At 37.5% G+C, this 20,805-nt stretch overlaps 1 protein-coding gene across 4 annotated transcripts in view; it reads left to right on the top strand.

Annotated features, from left to right (window-relative positions):
* The first annotated feature begins 11,068 nt into the window (after positions 1-11,068).
* The window catches only part of Cfap299 (cilia and flagella associated protein 299), a 635,152-nt gene continuing 625,415 nt past the window's right edge, over positions 11,069-20,805 (top strand). For all 4 annotated transcript variants that reach the window (XM_023560659.2, XM_063246735.1, XM_063246736.1 and 1 more), the window contains exon 1: positions 11,069-11,219. In XM_023560659.2, coding sequence (XP_023416427.2) covers positions 11,109-11,219 — 111 coding nt within the window. In that variant the 5' untranslated portion in view covers positions 11,069-11,108. The remainder of the gene's footprint in view (positions 11,220-20,805) is intronic.

Here is a 20,805-nt window from a genome sequence, read left to right as displayed (position 1 = left end):
AACCGTGCCATATCACTTATGGGAAGGCTGAATCTACAGTGCACCGTGGGCAGGAGAGAGGTTGAGTGGATGTTGCTTTCTGGCTGGGGAGACTCAGGCAGGAGCACCACCCATAGGAAACTGGGCTAAATGCATTACTCAGATGAACCAGGCCAGAAGCAACAGCCAAGGGCATAGCTGTGAAAGTAGGGTAAAATGTGGCACAGAACACCAGTGATAGACTGTAAATGTATGAATGGCAGTGACAAAAGTTAGACACTGGTTGATATGTCATGCATAGGAAGCTGGTTCTAGACCAGGCTCCTGACTGGTATAATTGGAAGCTGGTTGTTACTTGACGTCTTCACTACAGACCCCATGGACTGAAGAACGTGACTTAAAGGGAAAAGCAGAAGACATGGTCTCCATTTGATTGTAGCTTCTTATTTCCAGTCAACTTCACCGTCTCACAGTGGCTTGAAGTAAACTCTACTTCAGCACCAGAGTCCCTCAGTAGAGAAAGATACAAAGGAGCTGTAGGATTTGGTTACAGTTTTCCTAAATAAGTGGAATAACTAGACTTGGCCTTTTATTTTCTAAAATCAAAACTCACACCAAAAAGACTATTAAATGTTGCTTTTTCAGAAAAGAATTCTTTTACTCTACCTAATCAAAAGGTTTCATTATTTTTTCTATGAATATCCAAAGATCTCCATAAAAATCACATTAGTCCAAAATACTCTTAATTAACATTGATTAGCATATGCAGGAACAAAGTCAAGTTAGTTATGTCATCATGTATATTACAATGGTCAATAAATTACATCTATAACAGAAAGCATGAAAATACTTTATAGAAATAATTCTTCATTCGTGAATAATTATGTAGGTCAAACTTGCAAAACTCAGTTTTATTTTAAAAAGTTTTAAGTCCATTTTAAATTAAGAATTTGATTTTTCCCTGTGTATCAGTAATTATTTGGAAACTTTAGGTGACTTCGGTTTTTAGAATGATTACCCATAGTCACGTTGTTCTTGATAATTTCCATTTTAACAGTGCTTCAAAGATATTGTTAGATGGAAGTAAAGGACAATTTTCTTAAAGTAAGCTTCATAAAATTTTGGGAATTGACTGAAGATGGCATATATTGTTTCTGAAATATGTTATCTACTAGAAAACATTTTCCAAGACCGTGGTGCAAATAACTATTTTTCTCTCCAGAGTGGTTATCATGAAAAGCTCTCAAGGCACTTTACAATCAATTTTTATTATCAGCCCTTTACAGCAACCCTCCAAGTTCAATAACTGACTCATAAAATACATAGTAAAAGGAAAAGGGAAAAATTAAGCAGCATGGTGCATTATACATAGCATCGTAAACAGAGGACTAGCTTGTCGTTACTAATGCTTTCAGTTATTGATGGCCATGAACATGGAGTCACGTCTTAAAGCTTTGGCCTTAGTTTTCCACAGTTCCCCAACTGCTGCTCCAGATGTGCTGCTGCATCATCCCTGCCTCAGTGTGTGCTCTGTCCTCGAAGTCCAGGGATGCACACACTGATTGTCCTGGGAAAAAGGCATCCCCAAAGAACTTGAAGTGCTGAGAGTATCAATCACAACAACAACAACACACAAAGATGTGGGCTAGGAGTTATACCTATTAGCACACTCATATGACGGTGGATGTTCTGAATGGATATGTTTATGGGAATAAGTTCACACTTGAAGTACAGAGTGAAACACAGTATCAGTTGGAAGTAGCTACTCCTAATTATGTATGTAGTTATTATTTTTGGAAAATATAATTTCTATCTTAATTTTTCTTCCAGAAGCCTATTTTTGTTCAGTCCTTAGGAATTTCAGCTCTATTGCCACACTGTTTCTTGTAAGTCATACCATATTGCTGAAAAATTTAATTCCACTTTTTATATCACTGACTAGTCATCTGGGATAGTTTAATAAAGCCATTCCTGACAGGCAGAATATAGAAAATAGTCCTATATGTGTAAGTTTACATGTGTAGAGGAGAGAGCATTTTCTTGAGCTTCCTCCTTACATGGAGAAGAAAGGCAACTGGCTGCAATGAGTGTTCATACTGATTGGTGACTTCCTGTTTGGACCATCTGACCAGAGACTCAAATCCACCCCAGCAGTTTTCATAGGGAAGTCTTATTCAAACATAATCTTTCTATTAATTGGTAGCATTCTATTCTATTTCTATTAATTTGTAATTAATAGAATTTCTATTAATTTCTATTAATTGGTAGCAGTTCCTATTTACTCCTATTTGCTGTCTGTGAAAGACTTCTCTCTGAAAGTGTCAGAAAGCATTGCATTCTCTCATCAGTCATGTGTTTCCTCCTTCTTCAAAGTGATAGCCCTTGTACAACATCCTTGAGTTTCTTTTTATAAATCTGTGTGTATGAGCATCCTATGATATATGAACCCACGGTTTATTTATGTCTAATCTGAGAAATTTAGAAAAAGGTGGAAATGAAGGAGGTAAATGGGAAAAAAGAGTAATAGAAAAGAACCATGAGGCTAAATTTCAACTATAGATCCACAGGTGACATGAGACTTTATATTCATCACGAGGTGTTCTGATGAACCAGGACAACATGTCTATGGTGGTGCAAAGCTTGCAGTGGAGCAGAGAGCAGAAGTGATAATAGCAAGTCACTCAAATGAACTTAGGGAGACAGTATAATTAAGTGAGGAGCCCAGGATTAAGCTTTACAAATTTCTACATGTGTAGTTTTAAGCAAGAGGGTGAAATACATTAAGTATCCTAAGAAACAATGAACAGTATAATGTGAGTATAGTGCTACGGAAGCCAAGACAAGAAAGAATTTCACAACTGAAGAGCCAATCAGCTGTGTTTAAAATCACATAAAGGTCAAGTACATAAAAAATGGAATTGCTTCCTTTTGATTGGACTGAAAGGAAATAATTGGTGACCTTGAAAAGAGCAGTCTTAGTGCTGTGGTGGGGGGAATATTTGAATGTAGGAAGCCAGGGAGAGGTGAAGAAGTGATGATAGCAATTATAGCCTAACCTTTCAAAAAGTTCATTACTATCCAAGCACAAAAATGATAGTAAATGGGAAAAAAGAGGATAAAGGAGCTTGCTTCTTTAAAGATAGGAGAGCCTGGGGCTATTTGTATGCGGCTAGGGGTGATACAGAGTGGGAGAAATGGGTGAAGCCACGAAGAAGTGCACTGTGGGAGGGTGAAGTCCTAGGGAAGGGGAATGGAATGGCCCAGAATCTTGAAGAAATGGCTAACAATTCAGAGGAGCTATCCATTCTTTATAGCAAATGAGAAGGCCAGACCCATCGGCACAGGTGCAGGAGACTTGTGGACTGGTTGAGGAGGGGGTTGAGGGGATTGCTTATAGATCTCAATTAAGTGTCAGGGCCAGATTATGACCTAGGAAGAAGAGTAGATAAAAGTATATTGGGTGATTGGGTATAAGCAGGAGCATAGAGTAGTTGGGAGGATGATGCAAATGAGGGGGTGAGAAGGTAAAGCTTTACAATGGGAATGAAGATAGAAACAGGCATTAAGAACAAAACTCACTAAGACGTTTGGCAGGACTGTCAAGCATTCTGGGATTTCTGGGTAACATTGAGTGTTTCAGTTCATCAAATCACATGATCGAGAACAACTCTGCTCCATCCTTTTCTTCTGGGATACATTCCTTAGGGTGAAACTAATCACTTAAGGAAGTATGAGTTAGAATATTATCATAGAAGTCTGGAGTTAGAATTCTGAAGCTTGGAAACTATTCTAACCTTGCTCATTCTTTTCCAGAAGACAAAATGGTTTACTGCTGATTTCTTCAAACTCATCATATTCTTTCCACTAGGTCTTCCCTGCACACATGAAGCCAGTTTTCTCCCCTACATCATATACATTCCACTCTGTACTATCTGTATTTTTGTCATCACGCCTGAAAATACCTATGGCATTTATCTACAAATTTGTTCTCCAAATCTGCTCACATCATCTCCCTTTTCTCTTGTATTTGAGAACCTACTTGTCCAGACCTTCCTGCTCTCAACCCTAAATGAAAATGCCTCCAAAGATAGAAACAACTTTCTCTTTTGTTGCATTCCCATACCTCATACTACAGTGTGTGAAGATTGCTGAAGTGAGCAAATTTTAGTAAGTCAGTAAGTTACAGTCAGTTGGAAAGTTGGATCAAAACACCTTGATTGTGTTTAACACATCTGCAGTCAGAGAATGTTTGATGTCCTAGAAAAATAAAGCTATAGACAATGAATTAAATTAGCTCTTAATGGGATCGGCACCACTACCTTTAATGTTTCTTTTAGCAAGGGTAGCCATCTTAATTCCACCCCACTCTGTCCTTTTTTTTGGCTTAGTTGTGACTTGGATTCAATTATGAGTATCAGTGCAGAAGTACTTGATGAGTACTTGAGTGCCCGATGAGCTCTGACATCGTACTGAAAAGAAGATGCTCTTTTAAAAATAGATCCAGTCTCCCCTCTTAGGAATTCTATAGAGGTCAATGCGTATTTTAGAGAGACTAAATATACTTCTCAGAGAGGCAATCTGTTTCCCTCTTGTCTCTGGAGTTTTAAAGATGTTACTTTTTATTTCCTCCTAAAATTTTATCTGCATTTTTCACTCTTAACTCAGTGTCTTGAGTACCAGAAAATTTTCATACAAAACCAACTATAGCTTGTATTTCGTATTTTGAGCAGGCAGAAGTTTGATCTGGAATAAAATTCTCCTGATTCTTGCCCCGGGGTAAACTATGTGCTGAAGTTGAATGTCTCTTTTCTGAAATTTCCTTTCTCAGGTGTTTTAATTTTGTCTTCTCTGAATCTACTTTCAAATTTAGACTCCCTTTCCCTGCTATTTCCTGATCCTTATAAGGACATCTCCCTGCCCCTCCTCCAGCAGTTCACTGCTGTCAGAATCATCTTTTAAATAAAACTGTGAAGGAGATTTCTTTTTAGGTGCATTCTTTGGTTCTCTTTTGGTTGGAGAATCTTTTTAAACGGGAAGACTACACTAATGGTCTGTTTCTGACTTACACCCTACTTTCTCCTCCTTTGCACATGTCCTGTGCCATCATCAGGTTTACTCAATCACTCTTCCCTGAACATCTTTTTGTTTTCTCACCTGGAAACTTTAACACATGACATTGCCCATATGGACATTTACTCGGAGCCCAGTTCCCCATCTCTAGACCTCAGCACTAGATTTTTGTCCTTGCAAACTTCCCTTGATTCCCTCTGGTTGGAAGTGACTTTTGACTTCTATGAATTTGCATAGAATTTCAAAAAGAGCTGGATCTCATATTTTATAACACTGGTGTTTTAAGTACTTTTCCAAAACTTAGGTGCTAAAATTCAGGTTGCTCATATTCTTCACAGTGAGTACAGTACATTTCAATTAGCAGTTTCTAAAATGAATAAACAAAACATGCAAAAAAAATCCGGATTCATTTAGAAAATATTTTAAGGAACTACTAAGTTCTAGGAACCATGGCAGATGCCAGAAATAATCTGAGAAAGAGGGTTGATATTTTCTTAGCCTTCATGTGCATCGATCATAATAAATGTAACTATTTGGTAAATATTTTTATAAGTAAGGTATTTGTGAAAGATAATGTATGTGGGGGTTATTAGAAGGTGCAAAGGAAACACATGTTTTTGAGAAGACAAATATCTATGTCTCTATTTCTGTATTTTGTGTGTAATAGGGAGCCAAGAGGTGAGTGGAGAAAGTGTGTACCGTGAAAGAGTATTCTGGAGAGAAGAAACAGTAAGGTTGACACCAACAGCAAAACAATGATTGCCCCTTTCAAAACTGAACACTGCTAGCCTGGGACGGGAACATGTATGGTGCGATGCAGGTGACAGAAAAGGGTCAAAATATGGAAGGTCTTGTAAGTCATGCTAACAAACAAACAAACAAGCAATCTATATTTTTGTCTAAGAAAATCAAGGAAGTTTTTAAAGAGAGACATGACAAGAATAAACTGTCATTCTGACTTCACTGTGAAAAGTGGTCCTGAGAGTGGGCCAAAGAGACATCGGGAAACAAGAAATTCCATTGCTGCCGTTTAAGTATCAGACTTTGGCTTAGGCAAGGAAAACCATATTGATGAGTCTGGAGAGAAATTGAAATTTCTAAAAGATATATTTGGAAAAGTAACATGCAGATTTTAAATTTTAGGGATGATGGAGAGACAAGGTCAGGGTAATCCTTCAGGTTTCTTCCATGAACCACTGAGAGCAGAGGAGGCAAGTAAGCTGAGAGAGGAAACACTGGCGGAGGAAACATTCAACTTTAGACACATGATATAGCCAACTTGGGTCTGCTAGGCAGTTGGATATCTGCTTGGAATACAGAAGAGTGGCTGGCTAGCAATATAGATCAAGAAATCGGATGCACGTAAGATAGTAAGTACCGAAAGCAATGGATATGGATGAGACCTCCAAGTGACATGCGTGAGTAGTGAAAGATGTCCTAGCAGAAAACTCTGAGACTCAGAATTTTAAAAATAAGTCAATGGGAGGAAGATTCAGCAAAGAAAACTAAAAAGAAGCAGCTATCAACCTCTGGGCAGGCTGGCGTGGTGGAGGTCAAAGAGAATTTTGAAGTGAAGGGATTAGTCATATGGTCAAATGCTGCTGATAGTCAAGCAGCATGAGGACAAAATATTATCTATTGAACATAACGGCATAGAGGCAAAAAATGAAATTGGTGAAAATGGTTTCAGTGGAGCGGTCTATAAACTCGGATTAGATGCGTTGAGTCCCAAGTGGAAGGTAATGGAAGGAAAGGAGTGTCTGGACATGAGTTTTGCCAGAAATTTTCCTGTGAAGTGGTGTGTAGGACAGTCTATAGCTGAAGTTGACTGTGAACTTGAAGGAGGTTTGCTTTTGGATTTATTTGCTTGGTATGATTTTCTTTTTTAAATTGGAGCTTAGGGAGAAAATAAGGGGGAGGGAGAGAAAAAATGAATTAACATTTTCTTACAATGGGATAATCAAAATGAGAAGAAGATAAGTACAGTGTAGAATGAAGGTTTAGCAAGACCTTTGAAGCACAAAGAAAAGAGATACGGGTCCATATCAAATGCACATAATCTTGTGTTTTTGATTGCAGGAAAATCCAATATAGTTAACTTTTACTGTCTTTGGTAGTAGGACTTAAAAAAGTCCACTTTGAGGCAGGAAGATACAAAATCAAAGGAATAAGAGAAACAAATAAAAGGCAATTTTAAGGAATAAGAGAAACAAAAAGATAGTTGGAGGTGAAGTGTTTGAGCACCCCTTGAAACTGACATCTCTGTATTAACGGAGATGGTCCTCTCGTCTCTTATAATATGTTAGCCAAGAATATTCAGCCAGTCAGGTGAGTCAGGTGATTTCCATATAAGCGCAGAGGTGAAGGGAATCTTTAGCAAGGTTGTTAGGAACAGCTTACAGAGGCAGTGGGAGGCCAACTTTTTCTCCTCTAGTCTGAAGACTTGGTCTTGGCCACCTTATCCTTTATCTAGCCTCATCACAATGATACTTCTCATTGTTTGTCAGCTGCTGACCCTGCCTGTCCTGGTGCAGTTCCATCTCATACTTGTCTTTTTTCTGAAAACTTCCTTTCATACTGTCAGATATTGACGAGAGGAGAAACTTGTGATTTAGAACACATGAAAATATCCTGTCTCCGTCACCGAGAAGCAGTGGAACCAGAACTGTAGCACTTTAGGATAACTGAGACTTCATAGAAGTTCAGTGATCTCATCACAAAAAATAACTTACATAAATTCAGCATCATCATTATTGCCAAGTGCAAAAAAGCTCTCCTTGAATAGCGATTAAGCAATAGCCCTCATCTGCAATCACAGACACTTAATAAGCAGTTGGGCAATATCAGACACAAATATCTTATCTTATTTAGAGTGAGCATATGTTTTTCTTTCTTACAATATAGTAATACATTAAGTCCACTTTAAGAGAGCCTCAAGTTCTTACTCAGAGTAGTTAGCATCTCATTATCATAATAAGTGAGGTATTCTCTTTTGTTTAATGTCAACACACCAAAATGTATTTTCTATTCACTTTCCTAGTCATCATAGTATGTTGATAAGTACTTGGGAATAAAAAAATAATTTAATTTGAAATTATTTTATATCTTTTCATCATGCTAGTACCAAAGCCTGTTTATTTCAAAGACAGTTATGCTTGGTTTTACTATGAGTTTTATTTTTATATTGTACTGTTTTTCAATAAGTAACTAACCTAAATATAGCATGCTTTTTATTATTTTTATATAGCATATATTTTCTCTCTCAGACTTGGAGTTTTGTTGTTAATATACATAATCCTTGCTTGTCTTTTTGCAAAGAATGGAATTTCTGGGGGTGCTAAATTCCAGGATCCTGGCTTTAAAAATCCTGGACTTGAAGTAGGAATGCATGTTATCCAAAATGAAATATTTTCTGACCATAGCAAAGGCCTGGTAATAGGAAAGAGGGATTTACTGAAGCTCATTAATTTCTTCGTTGCTGGCTTTTTATGTAATTTTTCAGGCTCTGGTCTCCTTGTGTTTCTGAAGCTTACACTGAAAGTTTAGAAAAAGAGATATTAAGCTTACCATAATTATATCCTTTCTGTGGAGAATAAGGCTAAAGTTATAAATTTGTCTTTCAATATTAATGTAAGTGCTGGTTTATTGAAAATCACCATCACTGTTTTGAGCTGGACTATGCTAGTGTACTCACTGCCTGAAAATACTCATGATTGTTTAATATTATGGATTATTTCAAGTGCTATTGACCACAAGATTAATTTAATGAGATTTCATTGAAAATATCCTATCACAATGGATTATGCTAAAACGATGCATAGGCAAACAATGACCCTATGTTTTACTAACATAGAAACTTGTAAACAAAGTATGTTAGATTTGTGAATTCAGATATTCTGTATACCCTTTCCTGTTTCATGAAAACAAGGAAACCCTGATGTGCAGGACTTCAAAACAAGTGTGCTACAGAGGAGTTCCTTAGAGATTCAAGCAGGGCACAGACAGCACTGGAAGCTCATTTTCCTTCTGTCGTCTTAGTTCAGGGACTGGACTGTTGCCCTTAGCAAATTTTCCCACCCAGCATTGCACTAGTTATCCACTGGCTTTCACCTCTATCTAATTAGCTTCCTCCCCTCCACATCCCCCCTGGGCTCCTCATAATGGTAAAACAGTCCTGTGCTTTGTCCTACAGAGAACTTAATCTTCTTGGCCTTTCCATCTGGGAACATGCCATCCTTTCGCTCCTTACATTAGTACCAGTCCACATTCCATATCACTGGCTGACTTTTCTTCTTTTCTGATGAACAAGCGACTAACCAGTTCTATGTGGCTGTTGAAAACAACTCTTTACCTCTGTTCTTGTGTGAGACTGGGAGTAAAAGGTGCTGATAATAAGTTGTGTGTGTGCAAATGTTTTCATTGTAACTTTGTCAAAATCATTTAAAATCATTTTGTGCCTAGATTGAGAATAACACCAATATTATTTTCCTAGTAAGTTTGTTTTCATGATTGAATGAGGTATTTCATATAAGGTTTATAGAATAGGGTTGGTACATGGTGATATTATGTTACATATTATTATACCAAACAAATACAGTATATCTAAGTGACTGAGTTTTCTAAGATTTACTTAGAATAATGCCTTTCCAGGAGAGACTCATAGAATGCTCGAACATAACAGTACTGAGACCAAGGTGCCCTATAAATTTGAAGATAGGGTACCTGTCTCCATTCTTGGGCATTTTGAATTTCCTTATCTTTGTTAGATACTAGACAATGTCAATATTTACTCATTTGATAAATACTAGCTAATGAGGCTATTTGTATGTTGTTACTATTATTATTACATGCATTAAGTATTGCTTCTCTCTCTTGTTCTTCCAAATTCAATGATTAAGCTGCATTTAAAAATGAAGTCCAAAGTACTTTTTAAAACATTTCTGAATATATTCATTAAAACAAGTCAGTAATATCATACATTCATTGCATCATACTTTTTGAGATGCCCTGGAAAGATTGTATAAACATGTACTGGGGATCAAACACAACCTTGCACTTGCCAGGCAGGCACTTACACTGCTGAGCTAAATCCCTGACCATTAAAATGGAATATTTTATTACATGTTTTCATTAAAAATTTTTAGTACCTCTGTGAAAACTTTCTAAATGTATCCAGTAAGTACTTAGCAACCACTACAGGCATAGCACTGTAATATATTTTAATTTTCAGAGGTGATTTGAAAAATATTAAAACCTAACAATGAGTTCTGAAACCATTTGCCAGTTGTCTTGAATTTCTTTAAATCCATATATAAAAAATAAAAGAAAGTTTCTTCTCAAGGAGAATAAAAATTTGTAACGAAAAATCTTTACCGAGTTTCCGGATATTTTAAATTTCTAAAAAAAGGGAGAGAGCTTCAACAAGGTGTTTTCTCTGAAATTTGAATAGTAAGAATTAAAGAAACAAAATGAAAAAGCAAGCAGTTGGTGCCAAAAGACTGCTTCAAAGATATTGTCATTGTGGTTCGTTCATTTGGGAAATTTATCAAGTTGTTTACACTCAAACTATATCAATAATTTACTTTTAAATAATAATTTTAAAAAATATGAATCAAAATCATTACTGTATATATTTTTGGCCTTGGTCACAAGCTTGTTTTGAGATACTCTTCTTGGGAAATACGTCTGTATTTTCATCCAGCATAGCATTGATTTAGAATGGGATTGGAAGTGCTTATCCACAACGTCGTGTCTGAACTTTCCCGCAACGTCACACTTCTCTCTAGATTGGAGCTCGCCTCTCCACCCGGTTCCACATTTCTCCAAGAAGGGAGTCAGGCGGCTAGTGTCAGACCTGATTTGGACGCAGGTGATTCCAGGCGGTTTTTCCAGGAGTTAAGCCAGTAACAAAACTTGGGGGTAGGGGTGGGAGTAGGGGGCGGGACTAGCGCGACCAGCTCAACACATCCTCCAACGATTGGACAGATCTGGCTGGGTGGAGCTAACCGGCCCCGCCCCAGGCTGCTGTCTCTAAGGACGCTTGTCCCCCAGCAACCGCCATGAACCAGGACGACGGACTCACTAGTCTGGACAACATAGTCACACAGTTCAACACCTATGAGGATTTCCTGGACTCACAGATCACCACCTTGGACCTGTACTACCTGGAGGTAAGAGCAGCGGCGCGCGAAGCGGCAGGTGGCTCTGGTCCCTGAGTCTCTGGGCCCGCGGCCACATCGCGGTGTGTCGCCCCCTGGAGGTGGGTCGCGAGAAAGTCCGGCTCTGCGGCCTGGGACCGGGAGGAAATGGACCCCTCGCTCTGGGGTCATTGTGCACACACTCGCCCGCACTCCTGGATGTCTCCTGACTCTCGGCTTCCCTGGCTCGTCCCTTTCGAAGGTCACTGTCCCGGAGGTAAGTAAGCGGCCTGCAGTCGTTAAGGACAGACGCCCTTTTCTCTTCTCTTGCACTTTGTGTCAAAAGAGCAGCAGTCAGCATCTCTCCAGGCCACTGCCAACGCTAGTCCTGTGTGTTTGGTGTCACAACAGGCAATGGAGCCACAGATTTGCATCCTACGCTGACTGATTCAGGGCGCCCCTTCATCGTGGGTTCGCCTTAGAGGCACTTCCTGATTCAGGGTGAACCAGTTTTTACTCCTAGGGGATGCTAAAAGTGAAAATTCGAGAGCTGTGATCTGGAGACGCTGCACTCCTCGAAGTGTCAGCCAAATTCCCACCTCCCTGTTTAGGCCACTGAGGACAAGCGCCACTAGGTGGCATCAAACCAAACAGAAATGCTGCTGCCAACTCCCCTTTCTTAATCTGAAACGGGGTGACTGCTTCACAGTGAATTGACATTTTTGGAAATCCAAAAACAGGGCAAGAGGGGAATTTCTCTAAGTGCTTGTTCGTCAAAACACATTCCTATTCTAGAAGGGGAACAATTTTAAGGGGAACAGAAAATCTAATTTGAGTTCTAGCTCTTCCACAAGCAAGATACGTGACGCTAGACAAGTACTTCCTTCTTTCACCAATATCTGTTAAAATTTTCATATAGGTGATATTTCCAGCATAGCTCTTGGGATTCAGAAATAAGAATGTAAATGTTTTGTACAGATGATATTTTAAAGTCAAGAAAGTTGGTGTTACCTTTGCCTCTAAGACACCAAAGGGGAGAAAAAGCAGTGCTGCTAAATAGTATGTACATTCAGGTTTTCTAACGTTTAAATAAAAATGAAATGCAGGCAATATCACGATAGAATAAAATCATCTTTGCAGAACACACAGAGCATTGGCTAACTAAACCCAGTATCACTGAGAAAGATTTCAGGTTTTTAAGGCACCGTTCTCATGGAAGAAACTAAAAATTAGTATGGATTAGAGACGATAAATTGATACTTGGCATTTCATCAGTCAGAACTTTAAAGGTCTGCAAAATGAAGGATAGTTACTTTATTTGAGAGAATGATGAAGTTATTTTCTTTTAAATTTGGCATTGAGTGGGGTTGTTCTTACTGTCATAAAAAGCAAGCTGAACTAAGACCAGAGTGTGCCCTGTTGGACTGATTAATGATAATTTTAAAGGTGTACAATCTCTGGATTCTTATCTTTTTTAGCCCTGGTTTCTTATATTCTCAAATATTGTCTGTGAGTGCAAGTTTATAGATCACTTAGATCACGCAACGACAAGCAGAACTCCAGAACTCCTTCAGCAGGACAGCAAGCAGGTTTTATGGATCATGGGTTATGGTTTGTGAGGTAATCCCTGCACACAGCTCTCTGTCTCTTTCTCTCTGTCAACAGTAATCAACTTGATTTAATTTTTTTTATTTTTAAAATACTGACAAAGAAAAAAATTTTTTAAAATTTTATTTAAGAGGAAAAAGAGAAAAACACAAAACAAAACAAAGCGGTGTAAGGGTACACATAATACAGAACTACAAAAAAAAAACATAACAGTAAGAAATCACCTGTTAATAGATTACATATTATCATCTTGAAAATAGTTGCTCAAATGACAGTATCAAAGAATACAAGGTGGACATTCAAACAGGGAGACTGCAAACAGCTGTGTTCAATGATCCAAAAACATTGATATAGTCAGCTATTTAACACCCCTAAACACACTTGCTGTTATATCCGTTAGAGCTCTTTTTTATTTTTTTCCCTCTCTTTTTTACAACAAAATTTACACGTTTTGGATTTTATTACTCCTTAGTGCTTATTACTTTTTTTGGGGGGGAGAGAATACAGTCAAATATGGCAAAACAAAGCTGTTAGTCAAAACTAAGGATAGACATAGCACATGGTGTAGAACAGAGCACAAGGTTATCAACAATGGTTATTAACGTTGTCTTTTGTTTCCTTAAAAAGAGTTGTCTATCTCATTAAATATTATAAAGTTGGACAAAACAGTAGAGAACAAGACCAATAAAACTTAGGCATTGTAAACATTACAGGACTTCCAAAGAAGACAATAGTCAAACCAGAATGGGCATCTTAGTGAATCTTATTGCCTTCAAAGTAGTTGCCTATATCCTTAAACTTGATACTATCATACAGAATGGAACAGAGTCTAATCAGTCAAAACAAGATCGTGGAAGTATTACAGGACTTCAAAACAAGTTAATAGGAAATCAAAAAGAGTTACTATATATATATCCTAATTTTTAAAATTTTTTCCGTTAAGACAAACATAAGAAATGACTAAATAATTTTTTTTAAAGAATAAGGGGGAGATTGAGATAAAACAGGACATAACAATATAACAATAGAGGTCAAAGCATGACTGTTTCAGCAACCTAGTACTTCACCACCATATTACCTGACTTAATAGTAGTTACCATAGTGTATGTCTTTTTCCTTGAAATATTTGGATAAAACTTCATATACTCTAGCTTCAAATATTTCCGTATCAAGAAGCCCAGAATAAAGCCTTTCTAATTAATGAGTGAAAACTTTATAAGGCTTCAAGGCCACCTAATGGGGAATCATGATTACCACATATTTTTATATATTTGAATCATTACTTACATTAGGGAAACTATTCGGTATTCACACATGCGAGATTGATTTATTTCACTTATGAGTATGGTCTCAAGCTGCGCCCATTTATTGATAAATATCTCAATGTGATCCTTTTTTATAGCTGAATAATACTCCATTGTATAGAAATACCACAACTTTTTTATCCATTCCTCAGTTGATGGATACTTGGGTTGTTTCCAAGATCTGGTGATTACAAATTGTGCTGCTATAAACATAGGTGCACATATATCACTGTGGTATGATGCTTTCAGTTCTTCTGGGAATATGCCTAGAAGTGGAATAGCTGGAATAAATGGGATTTCCAATCCCAACTTTTTGAGAAATCTCCAGACAGATCTCCACAAAGGCTGTACCAGTCTACACTCCCACCAGCAGTGCAGGAGAGTTCCTTTTTCCCCACAGCCTCTCCAGCATTTGTTGTTGTTGGTTTTCTTGATCCTGGCCATTCTTTCAGGAGTGAGATGGTATCTCAGTGTGGTTTTAATTTGCATTTCTCTAATGACCAATGATGATGAGCATTTTTTCATGTGTTTATTTGCCATTTGCATTTCTTCATCTGAGAATTGCGTATTCATCTCAGATGCCCATTTTTGGATTGGATCTTTGAATTTTGGAGGTCTGAGTTTCTTTAATTCTTTATATGTTTTAGACAAGAGGCCCTTGTCTGAGAGAGAGTTCACTAAAATCTTTTCCCAGTTTGTGGGTTTTCTTTTCACTATGCTGGAGATTTCTTTTGACATGCAGAAACTTTTTAATAAGAAATGGTCCCAGTTATTGATTCTGGGAAGTATTTCCTGTGCGGTTTGAGTCCTGTTCATGAATTCTTTACCTACTCCTATGTCTCTAAGGTTTCTACCTAATTTGTCTTCCAATAGATTTAGTGTTTCTGTTTTAATATTCAGATCTTTGACCCATTTAGATTTTAATTTAGTACATGGTGATAGACATGGGTCTAGCTTTAGTTTTCGGCAAATGGAGAGCCAGTTTTTCCAGCACCATTTATTAAAGAGACTGTCGTTCTTCCAGTGAACCTGCTTGGCTCCTTTATCAAAGATAAGGTGGTTGAGTGTGTTCGTAGTTGTGGTTGTATCTTCTAATCTATTCCATTGATCTTCGGCTCTGTTTTGATTCCAATACCATGTTGACTTTACTACTGTTGCTTTGTAGTATAACTTCAAGTCAGGGATTGTGATGCCTCCTGCTTTGTATTTGCTGCTTAGAATTGCCTTTGTGATTCTAGGTCTCTTCTGGTTCCAGATGAAATTTAGGAGTGATTTCTCTAGATCTATAAGGTATGTTGATGGTATTTCTATTGGGATTGCATTGAATCTGTATAACAGTTTTGGGAGAATGGCCATTTTCACAATGTTTGTTCTTCCTATCCATGAGCAAGGGATGTCTTTCCATTTTCTGAGATCATCTTCAATTTCCTTTTTCAGTGTATTATAATTTTCACTGTATAAGTCTTTCACTTCTTTTGTAAGAGTAATTCCTAAATATTTCATTTTTTTGCTTGCTAATGTGAATAGTCCAGTTTCTCTTATTTCCCTCTCTGTAATTTTGTTGTTCGTGTATAGGAATGCTGTTGATTTCTGAGTATTGATTTTGTATGCAGCCACATTACTGAATTTATTTATTGTATCTAAGAGTCTTTCAATGGAGTTTAGGGGGTCTTCTATGTAGAGTATCATGTCATCTGCAAACAATGATAATTTAACTTCTTCTTTTCCTATCTTTACCCCTTTTATTTCTCTTTCTTGCCTAATTGCTCTGGCTAGTACTTCCAGTACTATATTAAATAGGAGTGGTGATAAAGGACATCCTTGTCTTGTGCCCGATTTTAAAGTAAAGGCTTTCAATTTTTGGCCATTTAGTATGATGCTGGCTGTTGGTTTGTCATAAATGGCCTTTATTATATTGAGGTAAAGACCATTTATTCCAATTTTCTGTAAAGTTCTTATCATGAATAAATGTTGGACCTTATCGAAGGCTTTTTCTGCATCTATAGAAATGATCATGTGATTCTTATTTTTGGCTTTATTGATATGGTGGATTACATTTATTGATTTACGTATGTTGAACCATCGTTGCATTCCTGGGATGAATCCCACTTGGTCATGGTGTATAATCTTCTTGATGATTTGCTGGATCCTATTTGCCAATATTTTATTGAGGATTTTTGCATCTGTGTTCATTAGGGAGATCGGTCTATAGTTCTCTTTTATAGTTGGGTCTTTCTCAGGTTTTGGTACTAGAGTAATATTTGCTTGCAGGAATGACTTAGGAAGGATTGCTTCCCTTTCAATATCATTGAATAGTTTGAGGAGTGTCAGCATTAGGTCTTCTTTGTATTTCTTGTAGAATTCTGCAGTGAATCCATCTGGGCCTGGGCTCTTCTTGGTGGGTAAGGCCTTAATTACATTTTCAATTTCATTAGCAGAGATTGGGTTATTCAACAGTTTTACATCCTCTTGATCTAGCTTTGGTACTTCATATGCTTCTAAGAATCTGTCTATTTCTTCTGTGTTATCAAACTTTTGAGAGTAGAGGTTTTCGAAATAGGTGTTGATGATCTTCTGTATTTCTATTGGGTCTGTAGTGATTTCTCCTTTTTCATTTCTTATTGCATGAATTTGAGCTTTTTCTTCCCTTTTTTTAATAAGCTTGGCTAGGGGCTTATCGATTTTATTTATTCTTTCAAAGAACCAACTCTTTGATTCATTGATTCTTTGGATTGTTTTCTTAGTGTCTATTGCATTGATTTCTGCTCTGATTTTTATAATTTCCTCTCTTCTTTTGGCTTTGGGCTTGACTTGCTCTTCTTTTTCTAGCTGTTTGAGGTGTTGCATCAAGTTATTTATTTGTATTCATTCTGTTTTCCTGATGTGGGAACTCAGTGCAATAAATTTTCCTCTCAGGACGGCTTTCATTGCATCCCACAAATTCTGGTAAGTTGTATCTGCATTTTCATTTTCTTTTAGGTATTGTTTAATTTCTTCTTTAATTTCTTCTGTGACCCACTGATTGCTCAAGAGTGTGTTATTCAGTTTCCATGTGTTTGCGGAATTTTTGCAGTATCTTTTATCATTAATTTCTAATTTCAGAGCGCTATGATCCGATAACATGCAAGGGATGATTTCAACTCTTTTGCATTTGCTTAAATATGTTCTGTGAGCTAATATATGGTCTATTTTAGAAAATGATCCATGTACTGCTGAGAAGAATGTGTATTCTGATGTTGTTGGGTGGAACATTCTGTATATGTCTATTGAACCCATTTGTTCACAGGTGTGATTCAGTTCTGTTATTTCTTTGCTCATTTTCTGTCTGGTTGATCTGTCCCTTGGTGTCAATGGCGTATTAAGGTCTCCTGTTACAATTGTGTTACTGATAATTTGAGTTTTCATTTTTGTTAATAATTGTTTTATATAACTGGGTGCTCTGGAGTTTGGTGCGTATATATTTAAGATAGTTATCTCTTCCTCTTGGAGTTTTCCCCTTATGAGTATGTAGTGACCTTCTTTGTCCTTTATGGTCATTGTTGGTTTAAAGTTCACGTTGTCTGCAAACAGAATGGCTACTCCTGCCTCTTTTTGGATTCCTGCTGCATGGAGAATTGTTTTCCATCCTTTGCCTTTCAGTCTGTGAGTATCCTTCTGGGTTAGATGGGTTTCTTGTAAACAGCATATGGTTGGATTTTGTTTCTTGATACATTCTGCTAGTCTGTTTCTTTTGATTGGTGCATTGAGACCATTTACATTAATGGTTATTACTGTTAAATGTTGGTTAATTGTAGGAATGTTATCTCTCTGCTGTTGCATCTTTATCTTTCGGTTCTGTTTAATTATTTGCTTTGCTTAGTGGTTTTTTCCTTTGTGTATCTAAACTGTCTTTCAATAGTTTTTGCAGGGTTGGTTTGGTGTTCATGAAGTCCTTCAGCTGTTCTTTGTCATGGAAGTATCGTATTTCACCATCTATTTTGAATGATAGTTTTGCGGGATATATCAGTCTTGGTTGGAAATCATTTTGCTTTAGGATGTGGAGTATTTCACTCCATGCTCTTCTTGACTTTATCGTTTGTGCTGAGAAGTCTGTTGTGATTCTGATAGGTTTTCCTTTATAAGTGATCTGTCTTTTCTCTCTGACAGCTTTTAATAATCTATTCTTGTGTTGGATTTCTGGGATGGTGATTATTATATGTCTGGGTGTAGTTTTATTTTGGTTATGACTGTTTGGAGTTCTATATGCTTCACTGATCCTGATGTCAGTTTCTGATCTCATGCTTGGGAAATTTTCAGCTATTACTTCTCTAAATATCCTCCTGACATCCTTCATGTTGTCTCCCTCTCTTTCATTAATCCCTATCATTCTTATGTTATTCTTCTTTGCATCGTCTTGCAGTTGTTGACTTGTTGTTTCCTGATTCCTTGTTATTTTCAAAAGATCTTTCCTTTCCTGTTCACTAGCTGCAATCCTGTCTTCAAGGTCTGAAATTCTATCTTCACTTTCATTAAGGCAGTTTTTACAACTTTCAGTGGAGTTTTTTATTTCCTGTATATCTCTGTGCATCTGCAATATGTATTCTGTTTGTTTCTTATATTGCTCGTCTAGGGATTCTATTTTTTTGTTGAGTTCCTCCAATTTTTTATCTGTGTTTTCTTTAGATATATTTAGAATCTCTTTCATTTCTTTTATCATTTCTTCTTTTATCTGGGAGATTATTTCGAGTTTGAATTTCTTTAAAGCTTCCTGGAGTTGCTTGTCAATTTCAGTAGCTATTGTGTCCGATATATGAGGTGGATGGGATATATTTTCTTCTATATACATCGCTCCTAGGATTTCTTGAGATGTGCTGGAGGTTTGAGGTTGTAATTTGGTCTTTCGTTTTGTCATTTTCCTATATTTCTGTGTTTCAAGTGTTACTTGAAAGCTTCCTCAGGATCTGTTGAAAATCCCCTTCTATGTTTGCAGCTACTGAGACTCTGGCACCACGCTACCCCAAGCCATTGGGCCTACAGAACCAGTGGCCCTCCTCTGCCTGCTCAGAACTCCACAGTTCCAGACAAGCTGGGCCTCAGGGACACTGTGTGCCCACCTGCCCCTTGGAAGCTCCACAGTTCTTCAATTGCAGCCGGGTTAGGGTACTCACCACAGGCCTCGGTGCCTCAGGAACCTGTGGTCCCTCCCTGCTTGCATAGATATCCACAGTCCTCCAGACACACGGAGAGGCTGATGCAGGCACCCCATATCCGCCCTGCTCCCCCTCTGTACACCGATGGCTAGGCGTGGCCGCAAAACAGGCTGGGCTCGGCTGATAATGTGGGCCTGCCCACCCGTTGGGAGTTCAGCAGTTCTCCAAGTGCAACAGGAATGGGGAGGCTGATGTGGAAGCCTCAAACCCACCTCTCTCCTTCACTGCACCTGGGAGCCTGCGGGGACTCCAACAGTCTGGGCGGAGATATCCAGAGTCCTCCAGACACGCAGAGAGGCTGATGAGGGCACCCCAGATCTGCCCAGCTCCTCCTCTGCACAGCGATCACAAAGAAAATTTTGTATGATGCACATACAACATGATATTTAAAATGTCTATGCAATCAGCACAATCTGTAATAGCTAATCTTGGAAATAACCCAAGTGCCAATCAACCAAGCAATGAGTAAAAGTGATGTGATATTTTTATGCAGTGGAGTACTACTGAGCCATACATAAGGATAAACAAAACGTATAGGTATATGTATGTAATTTGAGACCAGACTCCTAAATGAAATAAATCAGACTCACACATGTAAACATTGTATTGTCTCCCTCATGTGAGAAATTGAAAGAGTAAATAAGGTCTAAAATGTACAATAGATATTGTAAAATGGGAAGAAATTATTAAAAAGGAAAAAAGAACTAGAATGGAGAAAAGGGAAAAAGAAGGGAGGGAAAGGGAGAAAATGAAAGTTAGCTCTTATTAGTGTCTCTTAGTTCATTGAAAAGGAATATATATATATATATATATATATATATATGTGTGTGTGTGTGTGTGTGTGTGTGTATGGCACTAAGGATCGTACTCACAACCTTGCACTCACTAAGCAGGCACTTATGCCACTGAGCTAAATTCTTGGCTCCATTAGGGGAGAATATTTTATGCCCATATCTTGTACCATGAGTAACTACTTTGAAGATGACAATATGCAATGTATTAACTATTGTTATTCTACTAATACTTTGCTGTGAAATTTGTCTTAACTTTTTTCCATAAAATAAAAAAAATATGCAATTTAGAATGGGTAGAGCTAATTTATATGTATCACTTCATAATTATTATTTTTATGGTGAAAACATTTAAAATATACTTCATTATCATTTTTCATAAAACTGCAGTATACTTTTATTGATAGTATATACTGTCACAGTGTTGAGCAATACATATTTTGAACTTAATTGCATTGAACAAGTTTTAAAAGGTAAATTAGAAATAATACATTGTAGTTGTATAAGCCTGAAGTCATGAGATTTTACTCTGCAATATGGTGTTTTTAACAAATTTGAAAAGTCATTTCTGGACCTGAAAAATGAAGGGATTGGACATAACTGTAATCAATACAATACATTTCTGTCTGCCTACTCTTCCATCTGTCCATCCGTGCCTCCAAGTATTCATCCAACCACCTTCCCCAAGAACCTGCTGTGAAAGATGTTCCCTTAATTGCTAGGAATT

Source organism: Cavia porcellus, unplaced genomic scaffold (assembly GCF_034190915.1).
Source record: "Cavia porcellus strain 051 isolate PalLab524CR breed Dunkin Hartley unplaced genomic scaffold, mCavPor4.1 scaffold_4, whole genome shotgun sequence".
Classification (NCBI taxonomy): domain Eukaryota; kingdom Metazoa; phylum Chordata; class Mammalia; order Rodentia; family Caviidae; genus Cavia; species Cavia porcellus.
Note: the sequence above shows the minus strand (reverse complement) of the source record. Positions and strands in the feature narration are given on the sequence as shown.